At 57.0% G+C, this 22946-nt stretch overlaps 1 protein-coding gene across 3 annotated transcripts in view; it reads right to left on the bottom strand.

Moving 5' to 3' along the window:
- Nucleotides 1-1823, bottom strand: part of ATP2A3 (ATPase sarcoplasmic/endoplasmic reticulum Ca2+ transporting 3) — a 44355-nt gene extending 42532 nt beyond the window's left edge. For 2 of the 3 annotated variants that reach the window (XM_066979465.1, XM_066979466.1), the window contains exon 1: nt 1643-1822. In XM_066979465.1, the coding sequence (XP_066835566.1) occupies nt 1643-1760 (118 nt within the window). In that variant the 5' untranslated portion in view covers nt 1761-1822. Of the gene's footprint in view, nt 1-1642 lie in introns of all 3 variants that reach the window. The other variant, XM_066979467.1, reaches the window with a different exon arrangement.
- Between the last annotated feature and the right edge of the window lie 21123 nt (nt 1824-22946).

Here is a 22946-nt window from a genome sequence, read left to right as displayed (position 1 = left end):
AAACCCGCCAGAGCCGCGGGGCTGCTCCGCGCTGCAAGCGACGCGAGATTTGAATTTTCTTCCCCCTTCTGAGCTCTGTGCGAGCTCAAGCGAGACGCCAAACTGCCCCGCACTTCCGCTGCCAAAATTTAATTTAAGCTTAAATTAAAACATGATTTAATGTGAGCCACCTTCGAGCCCACTGTGCTGTCCCACGCTGCTCCTGCAGCAGACCGGGCACCCAGGATGCGCAGGTGCCGGCTCCTGCGGCCACGACACAGCCTGCAAGCCCTCATCGTGCTGGAAAAAAGGCCCTTTGCTTAAAAATGAGCTTTTAAAACAAAAAGAACAAGCCATACAGGGTCCCATTCTTCACCATTTTAATATGAAAGTGGTCACACCTGAGCCACACACAAGAAAAACCCAAGATTTGCACAAGAGCGCAAAAAGCCATTATTTTTTGAAGCCTTCTGCCACATTTCCACCAATGCTGCTGCCCGCACGTTGCACTGGGCAGCAGGCACAGGGCTGTGCCGTGAAGGCGACAGCCACGGGACATCCCCAGGCGAGAAGCTCTCACGAATCACCACTTTGCAAGAAATTTGCGGTCTGGAGCAAAATTTGCTGCACCGCAGATGGAGGAGGCAAGCGCACGGCCACTGCTTGAGGGAGGTGGGGGGCGAAAAAGAAAAAAATTCACAGAAAAATGGATTGCCACCGCTAAGCCTTTGCTTGGCACCTACGCCACACGTTTGAGGCACCTCTCCGGAGGCAGAGAGCCTGGTGCCACCGAGCAGCCTGACTCAGGGAGGATGATTCACTTGGGCAAACAGGAGCAGGCACCGCCAGCCCCGCAGCGGCCAGGCCTGCAGGTGACACTGCCCCGCGGCAGGGAGCACCCGGAGGCCCCCCTGGGACCAGGGGGAATTTGGGGAGCGATTGTAGTCGGGGTTGGAACCGGCACTTTTGGGGGATTCTGACCCCAAAGCAGACAGCGGGTGGGAGGCTCCGCTCCCTGCGGCTGGGGGGGCTCAGGGCAGGTGCTGCCGGGCAGGATGGGACCCCCCTGGGGCTGGGGCGCTACCCAAGACCCTGTCCCCACTCAATGGGCTGGGGGAGCCCAGTGGGTCCCCAGGCTGTTGGTCATGCTGAGAGCTTCCAGAGAGGTGCTGCCCTTCGCTGCTCGCCCAGAAGGAGCCGCAGCAGCACCCAACGGCCACGCAGGGACCCAAGCCCTGCCGCCACCCCACACCCTGCTGCCACCCTGTGTCCCACCGCCACCCTACTGCCGCCCCACTGCCACTCTACGCCCTGCTGCTACCCCGCTGCCACCTTGCTGTCACCCCACACCCCACTGCCACCCTGCTGCCAGCCCGCATCCCGCTGCCACCCCGCTGTCACCCCATGTCCTGCCGCCACCCCGCTGCCACCCCGCATCAAGCCAGCAGCGCCCCCCCCCCCCCCCGGGCCAATTTTGGGGCACCCCCTGCACCCCGGCCGGGACAAAAACTTCCCCCGGAGCCCCCCCGCACCCACCCCAAACCTCCCCCCAGCCCTAGCGCAGCGCTCGGTGCCTCCGGCCCCCCCCCCCACGCCCCCCACCGGGCGCCCCCCGGGGTCCCTCCGCGCAGCCCGGCGCCCCGTCCCGCCGCACCCCGCTCACCATTAGGGCCGTACTTCTCCCGGCTCCTCCGGACCTGCTCGGGGCTGAGCCCGCAGCTCTCGGCCACGCCGAAGCGGCGCAGCACGTCGAGCACGGGCAGGCTGTGCGCCGCCTCCATGCCCCAACAACGGCCCGGGGAGGGGGGGTCCGGGGATGGGGATGGGGATGGGAAGGGGGGGGGGGGGGGGGAGTGGGCGCAGGGACCGGGCACCGGGCTCCGGGGCCGCGCAGGGAGCGCACTCGGGGGCCGCCGCCGCCGCCGCTCACCCTCCGCCGGCACCTCGGGGAGCGGAGCCGCCGCCCGGCCCCTCCTCCCGGCCCTCCCCGCCCCTCCCCGCCCCCCCGGGCCCCCCCCGGACCGTGCCCGGGTCGGCCCGGGACAGCGCTGCCCGGCCCCGGGGCCGTGCCCGTGGTGCCTCCCCCCCCCCCCCCCGGGGTTCCCCGGTCCCTGCTCCCGGGGGGCACCCGTCTGTGCCGGGGGGGCTGTGCTTGCTGTTAATGCTCTGCCGGAACGAGGGGTTCTTGCAGCCGGACGTCAGCTTCTGGTAGCCAAACGTCAGCTTCTAGTAGCCGGGCATCAGCTTCTAGTAGCCAACTATCAGTTTCTGGCAGCCAAACGTCAGCTTCCAGTAGCCAAAGGTCAGGTTCTAATAGCCAGACATCAGTTTCTAGCAGCCAAAGGTCAGGTTCTAGTAGCCAGACATCAGCTTCTAGTAGCCAAATGTCAGTTTCTAGTAGCCAAATGTCAGTTTCTGGCAGCCAAACATCACTTTCTTGCACCCAAATGTCACTTTCTGGCACCCAAATGTCACTTCCTGGCACCCGAAGTCACTTCTGGCACCCAAACATCCCTTCAGCAGCCCTCCATGTGCACAGGACAAGTTTCCCCTCGCCTACAAACACGAGGCTGCCCCAACCCCCTGGGTACAACCAGCCGAGGACAGCGGCCAGCCCACGCCTGTGGTGGCCCAAACCCTGTGCTCCAGCGGTGTCCCCGTGCCCCGGCCAAGGTGGGCTTCCAGCAGCCTCCCCCGGCCTCCAGGTACGTCCAGGCCTCACCCCACGGCCTCCACAGGCGGAGGCTGGTGGGAACAGGAGCCGGCGGGTGACAGAGCCGAGCCCCACACAACGCCAGCCCCACACAACGCCAGCCCCACACAACCCCAGCCGGTGCTGGGCCCGCGGGCTGCGAGCAGGAGGAAGTGGCGGCGCGCAGCGCCGGGAGGAGCTCCAGTTTATTTATTTATCGGTGCGTTTATTTATGGAAAGCCTTTCGCCGATCCCACCGACATGGAGGTCCTGGAGGAAGCGTGGCTTCGCGTTTCTCAGCCCGCTAAATTAAGTTTTCCGGCGGGGTGGGAGGTGCAGGGCTGCGAGCCACGGCCGGGCCCCCCCCTGCGGCCCTGCTGCAGGAAACGCGGCTCCGAGCCCTGCGGCCTGGCCTGGCTTCAAGCGGTCGCCTGCCTCTCGTTTGGGGGAGAAAGTAGTGTTTGGGTGTTTTTTTTTCTCCGTGCTGCTTGCTGGGGCCTGCGGGCGATGCCCTGCCCTCGCCGTGCTCTCCCCTCCCCTGGGGGTGCCAATAAATAGAGCACGGCAAGGGGCTCCCCCCACCTCATCCCGCTGCTCCAGGGCACAGTTTTTGGGAAGGGGAGATCCCGATGTCCTCCTGGCCGCGATTCAGGGATGCTCAAACACCACGGCGTCAGGGACCAGCATCACCTTCCCTGCACCTGCCAAGGCCTGGCTTGGTGCTGGGGGCGCAGCAGGGCTGCGGAGAGGCAGAGCCCCCCGGGGCCGTGTGGGAGCAAACAGGAGTCCCCCGCTCCCTTCCCCAGAGTCCCCCGGCCCCAGCGCCTGCCCCGTGGGATTTACCAGGCAAGGCGTGGACGCAAGCCCCGTGTTTTCCACTAGCACGTGCCCTTGGAGCTCCTTGCGCTTTCCATGCCTGCTGCATTTTGTTTGGTACCGCCAGAGGATCCCTCCAAAACCCTCATCTTGGCAGCCCCTGGGGCTGGAGAGCGTCGCGGATCTGCTGGGCACAGCACCCAGACCGTGCTGGGGCTCCGGGCTCCTTCCAGTTTCACCAGCTGCTGCCAGTCCTGGTGCTGGAAGCCAGCAGGAAGGCGATGTCCGGGCCCCAAAGGTTAAAGTTTCACCAAGTTGCAAGCAAACAAAAATAGATTTACGCGGGGAACCAGCTGGCAGCCCTGGTGAACGGCAGCAACATCGACCCCACCTGTAATTAAGCAATTCGTGAGAATTATTAGCAGCTTGGAGCAGTAAATTAGTCCAATAATGAGCAATGAGGGAAACTGGTCTGGAGTGAAAACAGCCTCAAGGTGGCCAAGGAAGGGCTCAGGGGTGCTTGAGCAAGACCATGGGGTAGGGGATGGAGCCCACTGGTTCGGGATTCCTCCCTGCAGCACATCAGCCCCACGTCTCGCCACCTTCAAAACAAAAGGCAAACCTTATTTGTCCTGGCTTCCTCCCAGTAGTAAGTTTTGGAGTTAGAAAAGCTTAATGGGGTCATTAAAAAAAAACAAACGAACAGCATGATTTTAACACCCCCAATCTCCTGAAGCCCTTTCACAGCCCTGGCTGCGGCACCAGGGCACCGACGGTCACCGAGGGCCTGGAAACCTGCCCATGGTTTTGATTTTCCTCCTGGTTCTACAAAGGGAAACCAGGAGGAACTCCACCAAAACCCTGGGATTTGCAGTGCTGGAGCCGGCTCCCAATCCCATCGGATGCTGCGGGGATTTTTGCAATCTGTGGGAGAGTCCGCTTTTATCCCCGCTCTGCTCGCAAAAAGTGGGGGAAAAAACGAGGTTTTCTGGCAAGGCCGGTAGCAGCCGGTGCCAAGCTAAGGGCTTCGGAGGCAGGGGGCTGGCAGCGGGGCTGAAGGACAGGGATGGCATGGGCCATACTTCACCCGTGTCACTTCTGCAGCATCACACCCGAGGGGCCGCAGCCCCGTCCCACCAAGTGCCATTATTTCATAACGGGAGGTGACGGGGCCACGTATCCCACCCCGCTCCCAGCCCGCCATGTCCCCTCTCCCCGTGCCACGAGCCCCTGTCCGCAGGGGAAGGCTAGGAATGGCTTTTTTTTTTTTTCCACAGCAACTTTGATATTTGCTTTTCCTATGGAGAAAAAAAAAATAAAAACCACCTTGAAATAACAGTTTGAGGCTCTTCTAAATGTTACACGCCGGCCGACCTTTCGGAGCCAGGCTTTGGGTGTTCTTTTTAATCCCCCAGCCAGGACTCCCAGCAGCTGCGGGCCGGGTTCTGCTCCCAGGGGGATGGATCCCAAAAACCACTGAAATACACTCAAAAATGGCATCAGCCCTCACCTTGGCCATGCCCAGGGCTGCAGCTCAGGTATTTCCATCCTTGCTAGAGATGTATAACCGCATCCCGTGCTGCCGACACGTGCAATTCAAGGGGTCGTAGGAGCGTGGGTATCACTGGGATTTGGCTTCTTGGATAATAAATTGGATATAAATAAATATATGATATGATATAATAAATTATTATCTTGGATAATAAATTTGGCTTCTTGGATAATAAATTGGATGGGGCAGGGCAGGATTCTCCAGCTGTAAACCACGTGCTTTTTTCTGTAATTAAGCTGAAAGTGGGGTTTTCCTCCGCCCTGATCGGGGCGGATCTGGAGCACCCAGCCGAGCCCGGAGGCTGTTTCCCAGTGGGAAGCTCCCCAGGGCTGGCTTGAAGCGAGGATCCCGTGTCGTGACCGAATTTCCTGGCATTTGCTCTGAACCCAGCAGCAGCACTTCACTTAGGAGTGTCTGTTTATAACTCCTGACCTATATTGGGCAATAATTATTGTTTTTTTTTTCTACACCGTATTCCGATCTCTCTCAAAGGTAGGAAAACCCATTAATATCCATTGAGGGGGAGCACCGTGACACTCGTCCTGACGCTCTAATGCTTTTATTCCCTTCTGTAAAATACCTCCTGGAAAAAAAAAACAACAAACAAAAACCAAACCTGCCTTTCTGGCGTGCCATTCCCAGCGGTTTTGCTGGAGTTTAGGAAGCAGCAGAAGCAAACAACACAGAGGAGGCTCCAAGGTGGCGGCGAGCCCTGCGGGGCTGCTGCACGAGGAGGTTCCCGCACCCCCCTCTCTGTCCCACGCTGTCCGTCCGCATCCCCCTCCAGGGAAAATTTCCCAGTTTTGGGTTGCGTGAGAAATTTGGGCTCTCCGTGGAGATGTGATGTGCGGAGGGTGGGTAAGGGCTGCCTCCTGCTTCCTTTGCAGCTGTGCTGCTGCCCTCTCTCCAAGCGAGTGGGACCAAAAAGCACGCACCAAAAACCATCCGGGGTCCCACGGATGGATGCTGTGCCGTGCCCTCAGCAACTGGGGGATGAGCAGCCACCCAAGCGCAGAGTGACCCTTTTGGTGGCAGGACGGCCACCGTCGCCCACCGTGCTGCACCAGGCGGTTTGCTGGAGCTGCTTTGGCTTTGAGGGCTCGCAAGGAAAACAGGCACAGAGGGGAGATGCGATCTGCCAGGAGCCCGGCACCCTGTTTGCACCACGGGGCCGGGACAAGTGACCTTTCACGAGCACGGGAACCCCGGCCGAGCCCGCGCTGCTATTTTTAACCCCGCATCAGGCCAGGCGATGGCGGGTTTCCTTCCTCTTTCTCTTTCGTGCGCGCTGAACAAAGGGAAACCAGATAAACCTCCGTGCCGAGGCAGGGAAGCCCATGAGAAAAAAAATAAAAAAAGAAGAAAAAAAAAGGCGACTTGGGCAAAGCACGCTTCGGTGCAACTTCGGGATGGAGGGGGCAGGCTGGGTGCTGACGGAGTGCACGAGTCAAGAGAGCACGGCCAGGGCTCTGCCGCTGCCTTCTGAGCAGAAAATGCACCCAGGGGTAAAAGGGTTTGGTTTGGTTTCGGGTGGGGCTGGTGGGAGCAGGCACTGCAGGTGGAAGTAAAAAAACAGCAGCAGAATTTTTTTGCCAGCAGTCCAAGGATCTTGTTCCAACCCTTCCTAAATGAATGAGTGGGAATTTTTTCATAATCAAGGCACACAGATTAAGCTCTGTTTAGGAAGGGTAGGGATCCAACATAGTAAAAATTAAAAGTTGTGTTTGGTGTAGCTCCCTTTCCTGAAGTTTTTGCCTTATTTTTCATTCTGAGAGTAGAAGTCAAAGCGACCCCACACCCCTCTGATACCTGCCCCCTTCTCCCAGCAAGTTTCCATGCTTCGTGCTTCCTAGAATTCCCCAAATACCTCCTGAAAAATCCATCCCGCATTACCAGCATGCATCTACAACCCCAGGACCTTCCTCTTAGTGCAGCAATACCCCACAATGCAGGGGTCGCATCCCCTCCTGCCAGGTGGGACAGACAGGACCCATCGTTTTTCCCTGGAAAATACAAAGTTTTGTACCAAAAAGCTTTACAGAACTGCCTGTCAGTCAGCGGTATGATTCCTGCATTTACGGCTTGTGATAGTGTCTGTGTTTTGCAGGTAGTCTGCAAAAAAAAAGTGGAAACATTACATGGAGGGAGATATATATGTATTTATCTATATATAGCTCACAGATACAGCCAGAGCTACCTACGCGCAACACAAAAGGAGCTGTTTGCCAAATACTTCACGGGCTGCTGTTGCTTTCCACAATCCTTTTCCCTGGGAAAAAAGAAAAAAAAAAAGGAAAAAAAAAAAACCCACAACTTCTGTTGATCAGCAAGCAAATATATATCGTTAGCTGTATAGGGTTATAGGGACAGATCTGGGCTCCGCAGAGGCGGCACATGCGCGACTGCTCAGTTGGCGTCGCTTTGGATGCTGCCCCGCGCTGCCAGGGCTCCGCACATGGCAGGCTGCGGATGGGAAGCTTTTTTACACCATTTTTGGCCTCTCCGTTTCCAGCTGGAGGAAGCAGTGGTGTTTCCAGTCATCGCCCCAGCACCCCTCCAAGGCAGGGGCGGAGGGAGCTCTGGGTAAGTGGGTCCAGGCTGTCTGCGCTTCCCCCAGCAGCCAGGGGAGAAGGAGGTGGAAAATAAAGATGATGCCCCAAAAACCAACCCTGGGCAGCTCATGGCTTTGCACAGCTAGGCTTGGGGAACGTATTGCCCAGATGACCAGGAAATCCTGAGAAATGGCACCGCTGTTGCCCAACGCCCGGAGCCTGGTCTCAGGGACTGCAGCAGAGCTCTGGGGCACCAGCCAGCTTTCTGTAACACAGACCTGATTTCTGCTGAATTTGTGCCGGTCCTGCCCATGGGACAGATCCCAAACCCAGGAGGAGTGCAGGTGTCCACTGGCAGCATCACAGCCTGGTGCTCACCATCCCTAGGGCAGGGCTCTGCACAGACCCAAACCTCTCGTGGAGCTGTTGGGGCTTTACTGAAGGGAACCTCCACATCCCATCCTAATAAAGCCATGGGGCCGATTTCAGTTCCTTTTAAGCATGACCGACTGTTTCATTCCCCCCTCATGGCTCCTTGTCCTCCTAAGCCAGGGTGACTTGGTCCTGGCACGGCCGCGGAGGCTTCTCATGGCTCCTGCCCTGGCTGTAAGGGCAGAAATGTGCCCTGTTGTACACACGGCAGTGAGAATCAGGCCCAGCACTCGTGGGCACTCAGCTTCTGCCAGTTAAAACAGGCTCCCAGGTGCCCACCACCAAGAAAGCGCTCTCCTGTGCCGGAGGGGCCTCTGCTTGTGTTGGACCCCAAAAATGAGAGGTCATCACGGTGCCCCAGGGGTGACGGGGAGGCTGGGGGTGCTGAGCTCAGCATGGGCATTTGGTGCCATTTGGTCCCAACCTGTCCTGGAAGCCTCCCTCCACACCCTTGGCTTTCGCACTCTTTTTACATCCCAAATTCCTGGCTGTAGCCATGCAGCAAATGGTCTCTAAATGCAAACCCCAGGATCCATACCTTCAGAATCCAGCACTGAAGGAAAAAATAGAATCCAGCTTTTAAGATTAAAAACCCCAACACCTTAACTTCTGTAGGCCCAAACTCACATTCTGGGTGGCATGGACTGCCCCACCAGGAGCAGAGCTCCTGCACCTTGCTGGTGGGACGCAGCCCCGGGGCTCCCCCTCCTCAGCCTCTGCAAGCGAGGCCAGCTGGGCTCGGGAGGCATCGCCCCCTCGGGAGGCTGTTCCCCCAAGGTTGGGTATTCCAGGGGGATGCTGAACACAGCAGGTGACATTGCTCAACCCCAAAACACAAAAGCAAAGCCCATAGTGGTTCCTGTCCACATTCCCAGCTGCAAAATGCCTCCTGCCTGTCTTCAAGCTTTTCCTACTGACCTGCGAGGCCAGAAGCTCTCGCTGTCCTCTCAACCTGAATTTCACGACCACAAAAGTCCCTAAGAGCACTTAAAGTAAAATACAAAAGAGCCAAATTTACTTTTCAAATGCAGGCATCCAAAGATGCACCCCTAAGGGAGCCCCTGAGCTGCCCAGCTCTCATCCCCGAAGACCAAGAGGAGCTGAGCCCCTCTTCTCCACATCAGAAGCCCGCGATAAAGCCAGAAAAGGATGAAAAAAATAAGATCAGAGGAACATTTACTGCTGGAAACTGCTAAGGGGAAGGGTGCGATGTCTGGGAGGCGTCTGAGCACACAGCGTGCCTCTGGGCGCTCGCCAAGGAAGGGACGAGACGCGATGGCAGAGAGCCCCGGGGGAATCTGGGGCTACTCCGGGGTCCCCACCCCGAGCCCCCTGCACCCCAATTCTCTGCGAGGCAACCTGCTTGGGGAATGTAATTTTAACGGGGTGAGTAGGAGGCTCTCTGCAGATGGCATCAATAGCAGACCCGCTGCCAGCTCGGCGGTGTGTCATCGCTGCTGCGCAGCCCTAAGGGATGCAAATATAGCAAACAATGTCATTGTTGCTAGGATTTTCGGGCTCTGGCTGCCTGGCCAGCCTGAGAGCGGGTGGTGATGCTTGGGGAAGGACGGCCACGAGGAATGATGTTGTTCCAGATGAAGAGGGAGATGAGTAACTTTTCTTATCCAGGGTGTGAATCCATTTTTAGGCAGCTGGGCTCTCAGGTGTTGGTAGCTCCTGCGCTGCAAAAAGCCTTGGATTCCCCCCATAATCCAAAAGCAGACAAAAGTAGCTGGCTGGAGCATTGCTTTTTAGTAGCTACGAGCAGTGGATTCCCCCCGACCCCACAAAGCACAGAGCTGGGTGCTGGCACCCACAGGACCGGAGTTTGGGGGTGTTTGGGTACCACGAGGCTCACCACGCTCCATGCTCTCAGCACCTAAAGCAGCAGGCTCCCAGAGGGGGTCGGAGAGTTTTTGGAGACTCTTCCAAGCCCCCATGTGACAGGAGGGTTTGGGGGTAACACCATCACTTATTCAGAAGTGGGATTTGTTTTAAATTCAGCAGGAAAAGCAGCGCCCAGCGAGCACTGGCCCCAAAAGCACTTGGATGGGACGCATCTCCTGGAGGCGATGCCCCCTCTTCTGCGCTCCCCACTGCAGGGCTGGGGCAGGTGTAAAACAATTAATTCCCACCTAATTAACAGCAGATCCCTTTACACAGCCGGGGAACAACAGCGAGAGGCCAGTTTGGGGACCGCTTCACTCCTGCCACAGGCAGCAGGACGGCACGGTGCCGGGCGGGGAGTGGCGGGGGCCGGCCTCGTGCAGGGAAAGAGTCCAAATATCTGACATCCAGCCCCAGCCCCACCGGCTTTTTCTTCTCGAAAGTACACAATCCTGACCTATTTCCAGCACCGTTTAAACAAACCCCTGATAAATGAACACGAGAAACCATTTCCTCCCTATTTCCTTCCATTAGAAACGAAACACGGCCATTAATCACCAATAAAGAAATAAACCCCCTAAACGATCTGCGAGTGACTGCGTTAGCCTGATCCCTCTCCTCCCAGCACCGCAGCACCCGGCTGAGCCTAGGAGCAGCAGGGCCAGTGCTGGCCGTGCTGAGCTGGCCCCTGGCTCTCTCCCGTTGTCCCTCCTCAGTAGGAATAAAGCGAGGATGCTCCGCTGCCGTGGTGCGGGGCTAGCTGGTGCTCAGCCCCCTGCACGCCCTCCTTTATTACTCCCATCAGCATTAGAATTATTTTCTTTCTGTGCGCCAGAGCCCTTTAGGAAAAGAAAATAATAAATAATAATAAGCAGGCTTTGCATCAATATCAGGGATGTTAATGAGAGCTGCTGTTCTGCAAGCTGTGCTGCAGCTGGAGGCACAGCCGGGCCGTAAGGACCGCTTGCTCCTCCAAAGCCTGTCCCCTGCCCGAGGTGGCCACGCCAGCAGGGAGCAATTCTTGTCCCCCAGATGTCACGGCAGTGACACGGGACACCACGTCCCAGCCAAGGGCTCTCTGCAGCAGCTTGCTGGTAGACGGAGCAGCTTTCTCCAGCCTGTAAGTCTCCCCCTCCCAAAACTGGCCATCGGTGGTGACGCTGAGCACACGGAGGTGTCCTTGCAGCCCATCCCTTCCCCCTGCCTCCTCCAGCACCCCCCCAGTCACGCCGTACCCACACGGCACACCAAGCTCTGGGGACGTCCCCACTGTCCCCACCCCACTGCGGAGGTCCCGGGGTGCTGCCTGGCCCCGCTGGGGAGCCGAGCAGGAGCTGCGCCACGCTCTGCACCACGCTCTGCACCAGCACAGCCCCAGCAGCTTCCTGCCCCGGGCTTATCTCCACGCCCAGGAGGCCCCGAGGAAGCCCAGCACCCTCGTGCCACTGCTCCGTGCACGCACGGACACCACAGGCTGGGGCTGGGTATTTTGGGCGTGATACCGGTCCCCAGCTGGGGCAGACGCTGGGTATTTCGGGGCAGCACTGCAGGGCAGCAGCGTGCCCCCGCCGTGCACAGCGTGGGCGTCGTGATGCAGACCGAAGATAAATATTGTTGACTTTATCTCGCTGGTGTATCGTGTAAATCAGCGGGGACACGTCCTTGCTGCTCATCCGACGATGCCGAGTGCCCTGAGGCAGCCCCGAGAAAGGCAGAGGAGATGTCGGCCTCCTCCCAGGCTCCTGGGGCACTGCGGGTCCTGCAGAGGGACAGCACCACATATTTTGGGAGGGAATAGGATGTGTGTGCCCTGGCGTGGGTCCCTCCAGGGACCTCACGGCCACCCGGGACAGGGTGGTGGCAGTGTCTGCAAGCAGCCGTGAGCGAGAGAAGAGCACAAGCCGCTCAGCAAGCCTTGGCTGGCAGCTCACGGACAGAAATAGCACGGGATTTGCTAAATAAGTTGTGCAGGAGGCACTTATCTCTGCGGAAATACCCACACGCATGGTGCACAGCCCTGTTTGGGGACAGCCCCGTGTTCCCAGGGATGCACCAAGGCCAACGCACACTCCATAGTCAGGGCTATAGAGTGGGTTTGCATTTTTCAGATGCTTTGCAAAGCAATGGAAATGATCCCTAAAACCCATGAGCAGCTGGGGGAGGATCAGGCAGAGCCTGCGGCAGCAGTTCACCACACGGCACAACCTTGTGCCTGCCGGCTCCGTCACTTCTTTGCCCTCTATCTGCCCTGCCAGCACTCAGCAGAAGCCAACAGATACAAAAAAAAAAAAAAAAAAAAGCTTTTGGAAAAACACCTGGAGCCTCTGCTGGCATCTTCCTCTCCAGATTAATGGAAGGAAAAAAAAAAAAAAAAACAAGAGGAAAAGCAACCCCCATCAAAGAGCACCACCAGCTCTGTAATTCTCAAACGAGTTTGGCATCCACTTCCAGGGCGGGGAAACCCTGACCCCGCGGGCTCTTTCCTCACGGCCCAGCGACGTGGGGTTACACAGGCAGGTGCCGGGGATGCCACCCGTTGCCCTTGGGGACACAGCCTCGCTGCAGGCAGCTTGCGGTCCCAGCACTGGCTGCGGGCTGAGAGCGGCTTCGCTCTCCCCTTGCACAAGGGCAGCGGCACTTCGCGCCGCGCGCTTTGCGCCCTGCAACCGCCCCGGGGCACGAGGAGGTGCCAAGAGCATGCAGGGCCCCGATAAGGCCGGCGGGTAGGAAACGGGGCTGAAATCCTTGGGTTTCATAAGTCGTGTGACAATAGCGCGAGGCGCTGCCAACTTTCCTCTCGCGCACGGAGCGACAAGTGCTCGGAAACGGCAGGGCCCCGCGAGGAAAAGAGCAGAGAAAGCAAAGAAACCCCGCCAAAGGGGAGCGCCTGGGCACGGTGCCTTTTTCTGCCATTCAGGTCCCTCTCTGGCCCGAGCTGGGACTGCCCCCACTCACGGGAAATAAACGCCACGAACCTCGGGCGCTGAGGGAAACACGAGCTGTCTGGACAACCCCCTAGGCCGTGCTCTGAGCGCCCTGCTGCAGTGCTCCGCACCCGGGCTGGGCGCCTTTTGCATTTCAAAGTCGGGATTTTCAATGCAAATGCTGCTGAGCCCCAGCCCGCGTGAAGCTCAGGTGCCGGCACGGACTTGGCCCCGCTGGCTGCAAGCCACACGTTTCGCTGGAGGGTGAATTCTTGGACACCAAGGGGCAGGCTGGGGGCATGGCACGGTGCAAAACCCTCCCTGGGGTCTGCTCGGGCAGAGCCATTTCTTGGCCCTGGGGAGGGTCACGGAGGTTGTGCTGCAGGGGAAAGGCAGCTTCTGCCCCCAAAGCCTGCATCCAGCAGCAGAAACAGGCTAAAAAAAGCCTCCTTGGGAGTGGAGCTGTGCAGCAGGACTGCGCCCCAGGAGCGAGGTCAGCGCGCACAGGTCGCATCCTGCCCCTTCCCGGGGCAAACGGCATCCCCAGCGGCAGCAATCAAGATCCACACGGGGCTTGCAAAGTGCTTTGGCTTCGCATTTGCTTAAAATCAAGTGCTAGGGAAATGAAGGCACACCAGTCCCTCAGCACAGCCCCACAAGAGCTCTGCAGCAGCTGCAGGGACCGGGAGGAGCAGGGCTGCGACCTGCGGGGCGCTGGGGACAGCTCAGAGCTGGTCAGGCTTCATCCTCCCTGCTTCGGCACGGGATTTGTATATGGAAAAAAACCTGCCAGGAGAAGGACAGCAGCCCCGCTCCGTCTGGATAAATAGTTAACCGAGCAGTCAAAATAGCCGGTGCTACGAAACAGCTGCTGGGACAGGAGGCAGGCGCTGAGGGGAAGCATCGCTGTCGGAGCAGGACGGGAGGAAGGAAGAGCTCAGGAGCAGGGGTGGCAGAGGGGGCACAGCCCCCAGGTGGTCCCTCTGTCGGCCTTTTCCCCTGAGCATCCCAAAAGCAGGTGTTGGAGAGGGTGTCCTACCCAGGTGCTGGTCCCCAGCTCATGCTGCTCGTGCAGGATATGGGGGCATCCCACAGTGCCCCCCCTGCCCAGGAGCTCAGCAGCGGGGGCTCACAGGGGGATCAGTGCTGAGTGCAGCTGCACCTTGACTCCAGGGCCCTTTTTAGGGCCCTCAGCATCCCCAAAACCTGCATAAGGACCGAGGGTGCAACATGGGAAGCTCACCAGGGGACCTGGAAGCAGTGACACAAGGCAGCACTGGACCCATCACCATGCGCCCTGGAGGCATCCAGACCCTGTGAGGGGCTTTTAAAGGCAGGAATCCCCCTTCTCCACCCCTGCTGACTGGGCAGGGCTTTGCCCTAATTCAGGCACCTGAGCCAGAGACCCACACCTGAAGGCTCTGAGCAGCTCTCCCCCACCCAGCACAAGGGCATATTTTACCCCCAAAGGCAGTTTTCCAGCAGAAAGCTTACCCCTACCTGTGCAGGATCCATCCCAACCCCAGTGTCTTGGGCCACGTGTGCATCGAAACATGCTTCAGTAACAGCTGGAGAGATCTTTGGGTGGGAGGAGGTTGGGTGTGCAGGAGCCTGAGGGAGCCTCTGCCTTGGGACGGATGAATTTGGGGCTGCAGAGCACTCACACCCTCCTTGCTGCATCCCGTGCCGGGGTCAGGACGGGGGAAGCCACCTCTCAGCCTAAGACCCCAGGCTGGGACTCAGACTTCGCCGTGACGAGATCCCACCGGAGCCATTTCCTGTGTCACCATGGCATTCATATCTCCATTTCACCCAAATTATTAACTGTCTGTTCCGAGCCCCAATTGCGCTAATTACCCAAATCCCCAAATTGCTCCCATCCTCCCCCAGGCAAGGAAAATAATTGCTGCAACTCCCACACCTGGCGGGACGGCGCATCACCTGCGTGGGGGATGCACACGCGCTCCCCAAACCCGCTGCTTTCGGCACGGATTTGCCATCAGGAAAGATTTCCTATTTAAACAATGCCTGCGTGCTCTCCAGGGTCCTACCTGCAGCGCTCCCTCCTTGATGGCTGGTGAGCTATTTTAATGAATTACCGAAATGCCACCCAGCCATGAGCAGCATATGCTCTGGGTGGGTTTGAGCACGCTGGGAGGAAGCGGTACAGATGGCTCCGGGCCGGAGAAACCGGCAGTGAAACTGCCTGACGGCCGCCGAGCATTGATTAAACTCTTTTGAAAGCCTTCATTAACCCCCCGAGAATTGCCATTATTCCTACAAGACACAGCCGGGCAAATGGGGGCTGGAGACTGCGCTGAGATTTCTGCTTTGGAAAAAGCCCCGAAATGTCAACTTTCCCAGGGAAAATTCACAGGGAAAAAAAAAAAAAAAAGTCATTCTGCTTCGGCCAGAACATTGTATTTCTGCAAAATCACTTTGTTTTCCTTGTGGTTTTTTTAAAGTGTGGTAACGGAGTGCAAATAAAACAAACGTTTTCAAAACAAGGGTAACTTTACAACAAAAAATGTAAATATTTGTCCTGACAGAGTGACACGGGCTGCTCCGACATTGTCAAGACCTTTTCTCACCCCTGTTTTCCCCCCAAGTGTGTTTTGCTTTAGTTTTTATGAGAAATCAACAGTTTTAGAAAGCTTTTGGATTTTCCAGTGGAAAAGAGCTCGAGGGAAGCTTTTTCAACAAGTTCCGCCAATTAGCTCTTGGCTCCCGGGCCCCGAGGCTGCTGTGAATTTTCCATTACTGGAAATCTTAAATATCAAAACTGGATGTTTTTCTACAAGATAAATGGGGCTGCGGGGCAAGCCAGCAGCTGCGGCTGCACGGCGCGTCGGCCCGCTCGCTCACCGCGCTCCCTTCACCCTTCTCTGCTTACAGAAACATTAAAATGAGTGTGACCGATTTCTTGCAAAAAGCCTGGGTTTTGTTATTTTTTTCACCCGAGATGCTTGGGCTGATCGTGTGCAGGAGAGCTGGGGCAGTGCTGAAATCTCCCAGCTGTTCCCACCTCCCGCCTGGGTTGTGCACCCCAAACCTCTCCGTCCAGCCCGCGGCAGCTGCCCAGATGTGCAGCTGTGCTCCAGGTGTGCAGCGCCCCCGAGCACGTCCCCAAGGGGAACAGGTCCCAAACAGCCAGAGTTTCAGGCCAGCTTGCTCAGAGGCTCAGGATGGATGCTGGGCGTGGGGCTGGACGAGGTGCAGGACCTCACCAGCGTGGTGAAGCCTGGGTTGTTTCATGAGGATCGTGGAAGGTTTTTATTTCTGCAAGTGGTAACGCACGCACCGTGCACATCGCACACCACGTTCATCAAAAAATACAATTTCAAGGGCATGAAATATTTAGAAGCAGCAAAGCAGCAGGACAATAAATAGCAGTAATATTCATGGGAAATAAGGAGGAGGTTTGGTTTAATTATTGCATTCCCAGCTCGCACCTTTTTGGCAAAAGTGCGGCCAAATCCTGGCATCCTGCACCGTGCCCGGCAGTGGGACCACAACACCTTAGGGCTGTGTGTCCCTCGGAAGCTTCTCCCCTCTCCTTTTTAGCATCCTTTTGGGTCTCAGCTAGAAGGACAGAGCCCGGGGGTGGATTTCTCTGCCGGCTCCGGAGGTTTCTGTGCGATCTCAGCGCTGGTGTGACTCAGCCTGACTCAGCCTCGCCGAGCTGCGGCGCGCGGAGCGGGGAAAGCAGAGGCTGGCGGCTCGTGGAAGTGCTTTCAAGGGCCTTGCTTGAAGCTGCCGTGTATACGGACGGTGGGTTTGGGGGGGGAATTTTTAATGTTCCGAAAGGGTGATGCCGAGCCCTGGGAAAGCTCATGGTGACGGGGCCAGCACGGGGCCAGCACAGGGCCAGGTGCCCAGTGGGAAAGGCGCACAGTACTGCTGAAACCAGGAGCTGGGGCAGATCCTGGGCAACTTGGGGCTGACATCCCCAAAGCACCAGTTTTGGAGTCATGCAGGAGGAGAAAAAGCATTCTGTGAGAAAACCCCACAGTGCAACTGCACAGTCCCTGCACCACTGTCCTCTGTCCTTTCTGAGGGGGACCTTGGACTGCCCAGGGACCTCGCTGCAACCACGACGTCCTCAGCCCCGCGCCACCACGGGCGCAGCACTTTTAAGGGCAAAAACCAGAAATAACGAGAGCTGTGCAGAGGGCAGCTCGCCGAGCAGGCTGTTTTGCCTGCACAAAACAAGTCCCAGGGGAGCTGGGAGTTTCCTTAGGCGGGAAGGGCCATGAGAGCCACCGCGCAGGGCCAGGGCAGGGCTTTTCTCATTATTTTTATTTAGGTGGCAGAGAAATCTGACGGCAATAGAAAGGAGCTGGAAAAACAAACAGGTGTGTCCGGCACCGGAGGGGCCGTAGCTATAGCAATGGGACAGCCCTGTTGACAAAAGGCTGCACAAAAGACCTTCTTTATGGATTAAAAGTGGCTCGCGAGCTGGCCACGCAGGGCTGGGGAGCCAAAAAAGCAGCACCGGGCGAGCGAGCGCTGGGTGCCAACCCGCTGCGCCCTGCATCCCCCTGTGGCATTTCTCTGTGGTCCGTGGAAATGGGGCATTTGTGCAGGGGGGGGGCTCTCTCATCGCTGCAGTGGGGTCCCGGCTCTGCAGCAGGCAGGGAAGGGGTTATTTGGGGTCCCCCTGGGCGCTGCTCTTCCTCTTCCTCTTCCTCCTCTTGTGGTTGTAACCTGGGGTGAGCGCTCGCCGGCTTTTTGAGGTCTCCGGAGCCTGGGTGCTGCTCGGTGCCTGAGCTGCGTGTCCCCCCCCTCACCGCTCCAACCACGGGCACCCCTAGCAGGAGAGGCAAAAGGCTCCCGAGGGGCCTTTGGGTGCTCTGACAGCCCTGGTGCAGCACCCAAAGCGAAGCTGTGACTGACACCGGGGCGAGGTGGTGCCCGGGGCGAGGGGACGGAGCCAGCCTCTGGGGCTGCAGCGTCCTCGGCACAAGAAGATTCGCATTCGGGGCGAGCTTTGCCACAGACGAGGGCTCGTGAATAATGAACCGAGCCGCTCGCAGGCTGGGGCTGAGCCGCAATTCTCCGTTTTGACTTATCTGAGCCTTACCCGAAGACGGGCTCGTAATTAAAGCCATAGATCAGCGCTGACATCTGCGTGACTCCGCATACAGGCTCTCGACGCCGCTTGAGCGGGGCTGAGAGGAGCCCAGCCTTTGCAATCCAGAAAATTTGGGGTGTGGGGGGGGGATATTTGAGAAAATGAGCAAGCAGCAGTGCCTCTCCCTTGGGCCCTGGCAGCCTGGAGGGCAGTGGCTCGTTGCTGGTAGAAAAGGCTGTGTAGGTGACCACAGAAAGGTGGCGGGAGCCAGTCCCCAAAGTGCAGGAGGAGCCCACCCACAGGAGGCTGCCTCCCCCAGCAGCCCCCACACAGCCTTGTGCAAAAGGGGAGGTGGAAATCAGGAGCTGGAAGTCACCTTACGCTGGTCCCCCTGGGGCCGTGCCAGCAATGCCGCGTGTCCCTCATCTCCTTCAGCTGCGCTGAAATGGTGCGAGGTGAGGGGAGAGTGGCAACCACCCGAAATCCTCACAGCAGGAAAGCGGCAAGAGCCGGGGGGTGGATCCTGGGGCATTGAACCTCAGGCCCTGTGTGTCCCAGCAGCCACATCCCAAGGGGGGTGGACACAAACCTGGCCCAAGCCCAGCAACCACCAGCGCAGCTGGGGCAAGGCGAGGGGAATTTCCCCCATTTTCAGGGGGGGAAATCAAGACTTTGCCCCACGACATTGCTCAGGAGCCAATAAATCAAACACGGATGGTGAAGCCATCGGAGCGGTGACACCGGGGGGGGATTACAGCACCGAAATGCCACAGATCCCGGGGATGCTCCTTGCTCCCGGCGCCGCCGGCAGCTGCTCCGGGGGCGTGCAGCCCCATGGGGCCGTATGCTGCCGCTGTCGCCGCACCGGGAACAGGCGCTTCCCGGGCCCGCGGGGACAGGCTGTTCCCAGCCGGCGAGCCCCGGCGCTCGGCTGCCTGGCGGGAGCTCTGAGTGTTTGCAGGAACAAGCTGGGAAGAAAACACGTGATTTTTTAAATTTTTTTTTTTTTGCAGAAGAAACCCTCTGACAGCAGCAGCCGGCGGTAGCACCGGCAGCTCCTGCACCCTGTGCAAGCTCTGCTGGCCCCAAGGGCACAAAGGAGCGCTGAGCACCATATAGAAAGTGGGTGAGAACCCAGAAGAGACAGAAGGGACCTTTCTTGTGTGCTTCTGGCACCAGTTCTTGCTGCACGGAGCAGAGCAGTGTCTCTACCTCCTGCCACCATGCGCCGGGGCCAGGCTGGGCAGTTGGTGGCGGTGCCACCATGCGGAGACCTCCTGGACACCAACCCCTCACCCATGGGCAGCCCCTCTGGGCGCTGTGCAAATCTAATTAAAGCAAAGCTATAGCCCATCTGCAGTCTTAAGCATCATCAGATCAAAATTCATGTGGGATTTGCTTTGCCCAGTGAGGTTATGATAAAGAAGCAGCTATTTTAGGGTCCCTGGGTCCTGCCCCTGCGGGAGGTTTGCTTCCCCCGGTGGGATGGAAATGCAGGAACCTCAGGGCGAGCAAGGAGCATGGCCTCGGAAAGTGTTGAGGAAGCCGAGTCCCCTTCTAGCAAGAGAGGTGTCAAAGCTCAAACTCATCATGATGTACTTTGGGCCCAGCAAACAAGTAGAGGAAAATGCCATTTTTCAAAGCAAGGCGAGAAGGGTGGTTACTGGAGGCAAAGCCATGTTTAAAACCCAGCAGCGTATCCTGAATTGACCAACAGGGTACGAAACACTCTCTTCTCTTTAAATATTAACTCTCACAGTAAGAAGGAGCAAAAACATTTAAGAAAGAAAAATTACAATTGTTAGGAAGAAAAAAAAAAGCCCGGTCTGCCACTCACAGGGATGTAAAACCCAGGGTCTGAGTGGGAAGACGGCTGTGAAACCATTGACATTTTTGATTAATGAGCTTTCTGTGGGTGGTTTATGTAAAGGAGAAGGGTAAGAAACGCAGACACGACTTGTCTGAAGCAAGCCGATGAGACTAGCGGTCTCCTGGCTCAAGAACTCATCCCTTTTTTTCCTGCCTTTGCGGCCCCGGCTGGATGCAAGAGCAGGTCCTACAGCCTGTGAACTTCCTATCAACTGCTCTGCTCAGGTTTCAGGGCAACAGAAGCAATTTAAAGTCTACCTTTGATCGCTTAACTAGGTGTGCTTAAGATTACACCTTGATTCCTTGCTTAATTCAGTGTAAAATAAGTGTTACGAGGGATTGAAGCCCTACTAAATGCCCACCTTTACACATACGGTGAAGTCCCCTCCTGCACCCATCGCAGGGCTGAGACTTCTGCTTGGAGAGAGTAAAACCTCCGTGGGGTGCTTGAATGGATTAGAAAGCATAAGGTCAGAAGGGGAAGCGTTTCCTGCGGTTCCTCGGGCACCGACATGGGATCTTTCACCCAGAAACCCCAACAGAACCTCAGCAGCCCGGGGCCAGGAACGGCACGGCAAGCCACCGCCGCTAAACCCACTGGCGGAGAAAGTTTTACCGGGTCTGGCTGAAAACACAGGGGGAACACATTTAACCAAAATAATTCCCAGCATGGCACGAAGCCCAGCACACCACCTTGTCTCTCACTTCTGCATCCGTTTCGAGTGGTGCCAGCACCAGAGGAGCAGAGCAGCAGCAGAGCAGCAGCTCCTTTGGGTGCAGAGGGGCCTCCTGCTGCTTCCCCCAGCTGCTCCATGGCCAAGTGGCCAAAACCTGTGAGTGCCACAGCCCCGGGAAGGCAGCGAGGTGAAATTTGTGCTCCCAGCACCCCCACAGCAGCTCCTTAATGGTGATGACTCGTTGCAAAGAGCTAGAAGCCCTTTGCAGGGCAGATATTCGGGACAGCACAGCAAGAAGGCATGCTGTGCAGCACCAAGTTAGCTCCTGGAGGAGAACAACCAGCACCCGAGAGCAGCACGGGGCTGCTTCCAGAAACCAGGGGAAAGCTTCGGGGCAGCCCCCACCCTGCGGCAGTGCCGCCTGGCTGAGCCCCCGGAGCTGCTCCGAAGCCCGGCACGGCTCCGCCACCTAAACCTCAGGCCCTGGGAAGTGCCAAAGCCCTGGAAAAAAGCCTGCAGGAGCAGGTATATTTGCAGACACTTTAATTTCATATTTCTTTAGTTCTAAACTGACTTTGTCTGTGCAATGCAAGCTCACATATTGCATAGTTGCAGTATTTATAGGGAATGAAGCAAGAAACCAATTGCAAAAACTCATGCGAATTGCCAGCAAAACACCAAGAGGAGAAGCTCCCCAGCAAACTGCCCAGCTCAGAGGTGGAGAGACCCCGTCTGTGACAGTCCTGGAGGCAGAAGAGGAGAGCTGTTGCATGCAAGGTGCTGCTGAGGGCAGGGGCAGAGCGGTTCTGGGTTCTGGTGCCCTGGCCGTGCCCTGGGGGTCTGGTGGGCTGTGAGCCCTGCACCTTTGGTGTGCCCCGCAACACCACCCAGGGAACCCAGTGGGCCACTGAGCAATGCAGCAAGGTCTAATTTCAATTTGAATTTTGAATTTCAATCCTTTTTCCACTTCTTTTCATGCGCATCCTAAATCTAAATGTGCTTCTCAGCCCATGAACCCAAAGGGAACATAGCTCTAAATGCACAGGGCTGCTACAAAGCCCTGCAAGATTTCCATCTCTTTGTCAGGAATGCTTATTGATGTTTCTGGGTAGAGGAAAGGCGATTTTTTTGGTTTTTAAATGTATATTCTTCTTTGGATTGCATACTCGCTTATGAGTCCCAGCACAACACTGCAGCCTGGGTTTGAGCTGGGTGGCAGCTTTTCATTATTTGTGCTTTCTTCGGTAGAAGGACCTAAATAAATCAGACCCAACCATCATGGAAAGAATGAGCTTTAATCTGATTTCCTTCACCTCTTGTTTAACTCCTTTCCTATTCACAGCAGATCTCCCTTATTCACTCGGATGGGAAATGCCTTCTTGGCTCTAACCCCGGGGTGGGTCACGCTCCTTTCCCCCAGAGCCCCACGGCTCCCGCTGGATGCGGCCCCACGCACCCCTGGGGCCAGCTGGTGCCCCCGGGGTGGCTGCAGGAGGGTGCCAAGCGCCCTATTTATGGCCTTACACTGCTTTACCCTATTACCCTATTTACCTAAGGGCCAGTGACTGCCTCAGGAGAGACCGGGCATCGCTCGCTCCTGTGTAAGCACAGCGTGGCTGGCTCTTGAAGGCAGGTTAACAAATCTCCCCCTGTAAACTGGCTTACAGCCCGAGGTTGAGCTTTTGGGAGAAAAATGGTTTTGATCCCCTGAGGGCATCTGAACAACAGCTCCCAGCTCTTTTGGTTGTGAGCTTTGTTACGTTCCAGGGGCTGGGACCCCGCTGACTTCAGCAGCGAAGGGAGCTGAATCTGTTCCACTCGTAACCTTGCTTACAGCACCTGAAACCTCAGACCTGGCTCTCAGCAAAGTCCCCACTCTTCCACAACCCCTGTTATTTATTTGTATTTAGTGAAATCACCCATCGAGACCGTTCTCAGAGCATGTGGAAGCAGTGGAAACAACTCAGGGCATTGGGTAAATACAAGAATGGTGTCGGCTTCCTCGCTTACCCTTCCCTGACCAACCTCCCTCGAGCTAAAACTAAGGCACTGGTGCTGTGAAGCTAAGCCCAGGGGACAAGGTGGGCACCAGCCCTTGATAAATACTGCTTATTAGAACAGAGGTCCTGAGACAAATCTCAGCTTAGCACGAGGCAACACCTGGGGCCCCAGATTTGCATTTCAGGCCTGAAGGCAAACAACCACCGGCTCTGAACCCCAGGGGTATCCATGGCAAAACTTTGTTTTTAGGATAAGGCCACTGGAATGTAAACAGCAGGGCTGGAATTTAAAAGAAGACTCCAGTTGTACGTGTCCTGCATAGTTTGATGCAATGGCAGATGTATTCCCACTGGGTGAGGATAAGCAGGTTTACTTATAGGCACCAAAAATGAAGATTCCTAAGAAAAACCTTGGATCTCACTGCAAATTCAAACATTTAACACTCAGTGAGGAGAGGAGAGCAGGAAAGCAAACAAAAAACAGACACTGTG

The sequence above is a fragment of the Anser cygnoides genome, chromosome 18, assembly GCF_040182565.1.
Source record: "Anser cygnoides isolate HZ-2024a breed goose chromosome 18, Taihu_goose_T2T_genome, whole genome shotgun sequence".
Lineage (NCBI taxonomy): Eukaryota > Metazoa > Chordata > Aves > Anseriformes > Anatidae > Anser > Anser cygnoides.
Note: the sequence above shows the minus strand (reverse complement) of the source record. Positions and strands in the feature narration are given on the sequence as shown.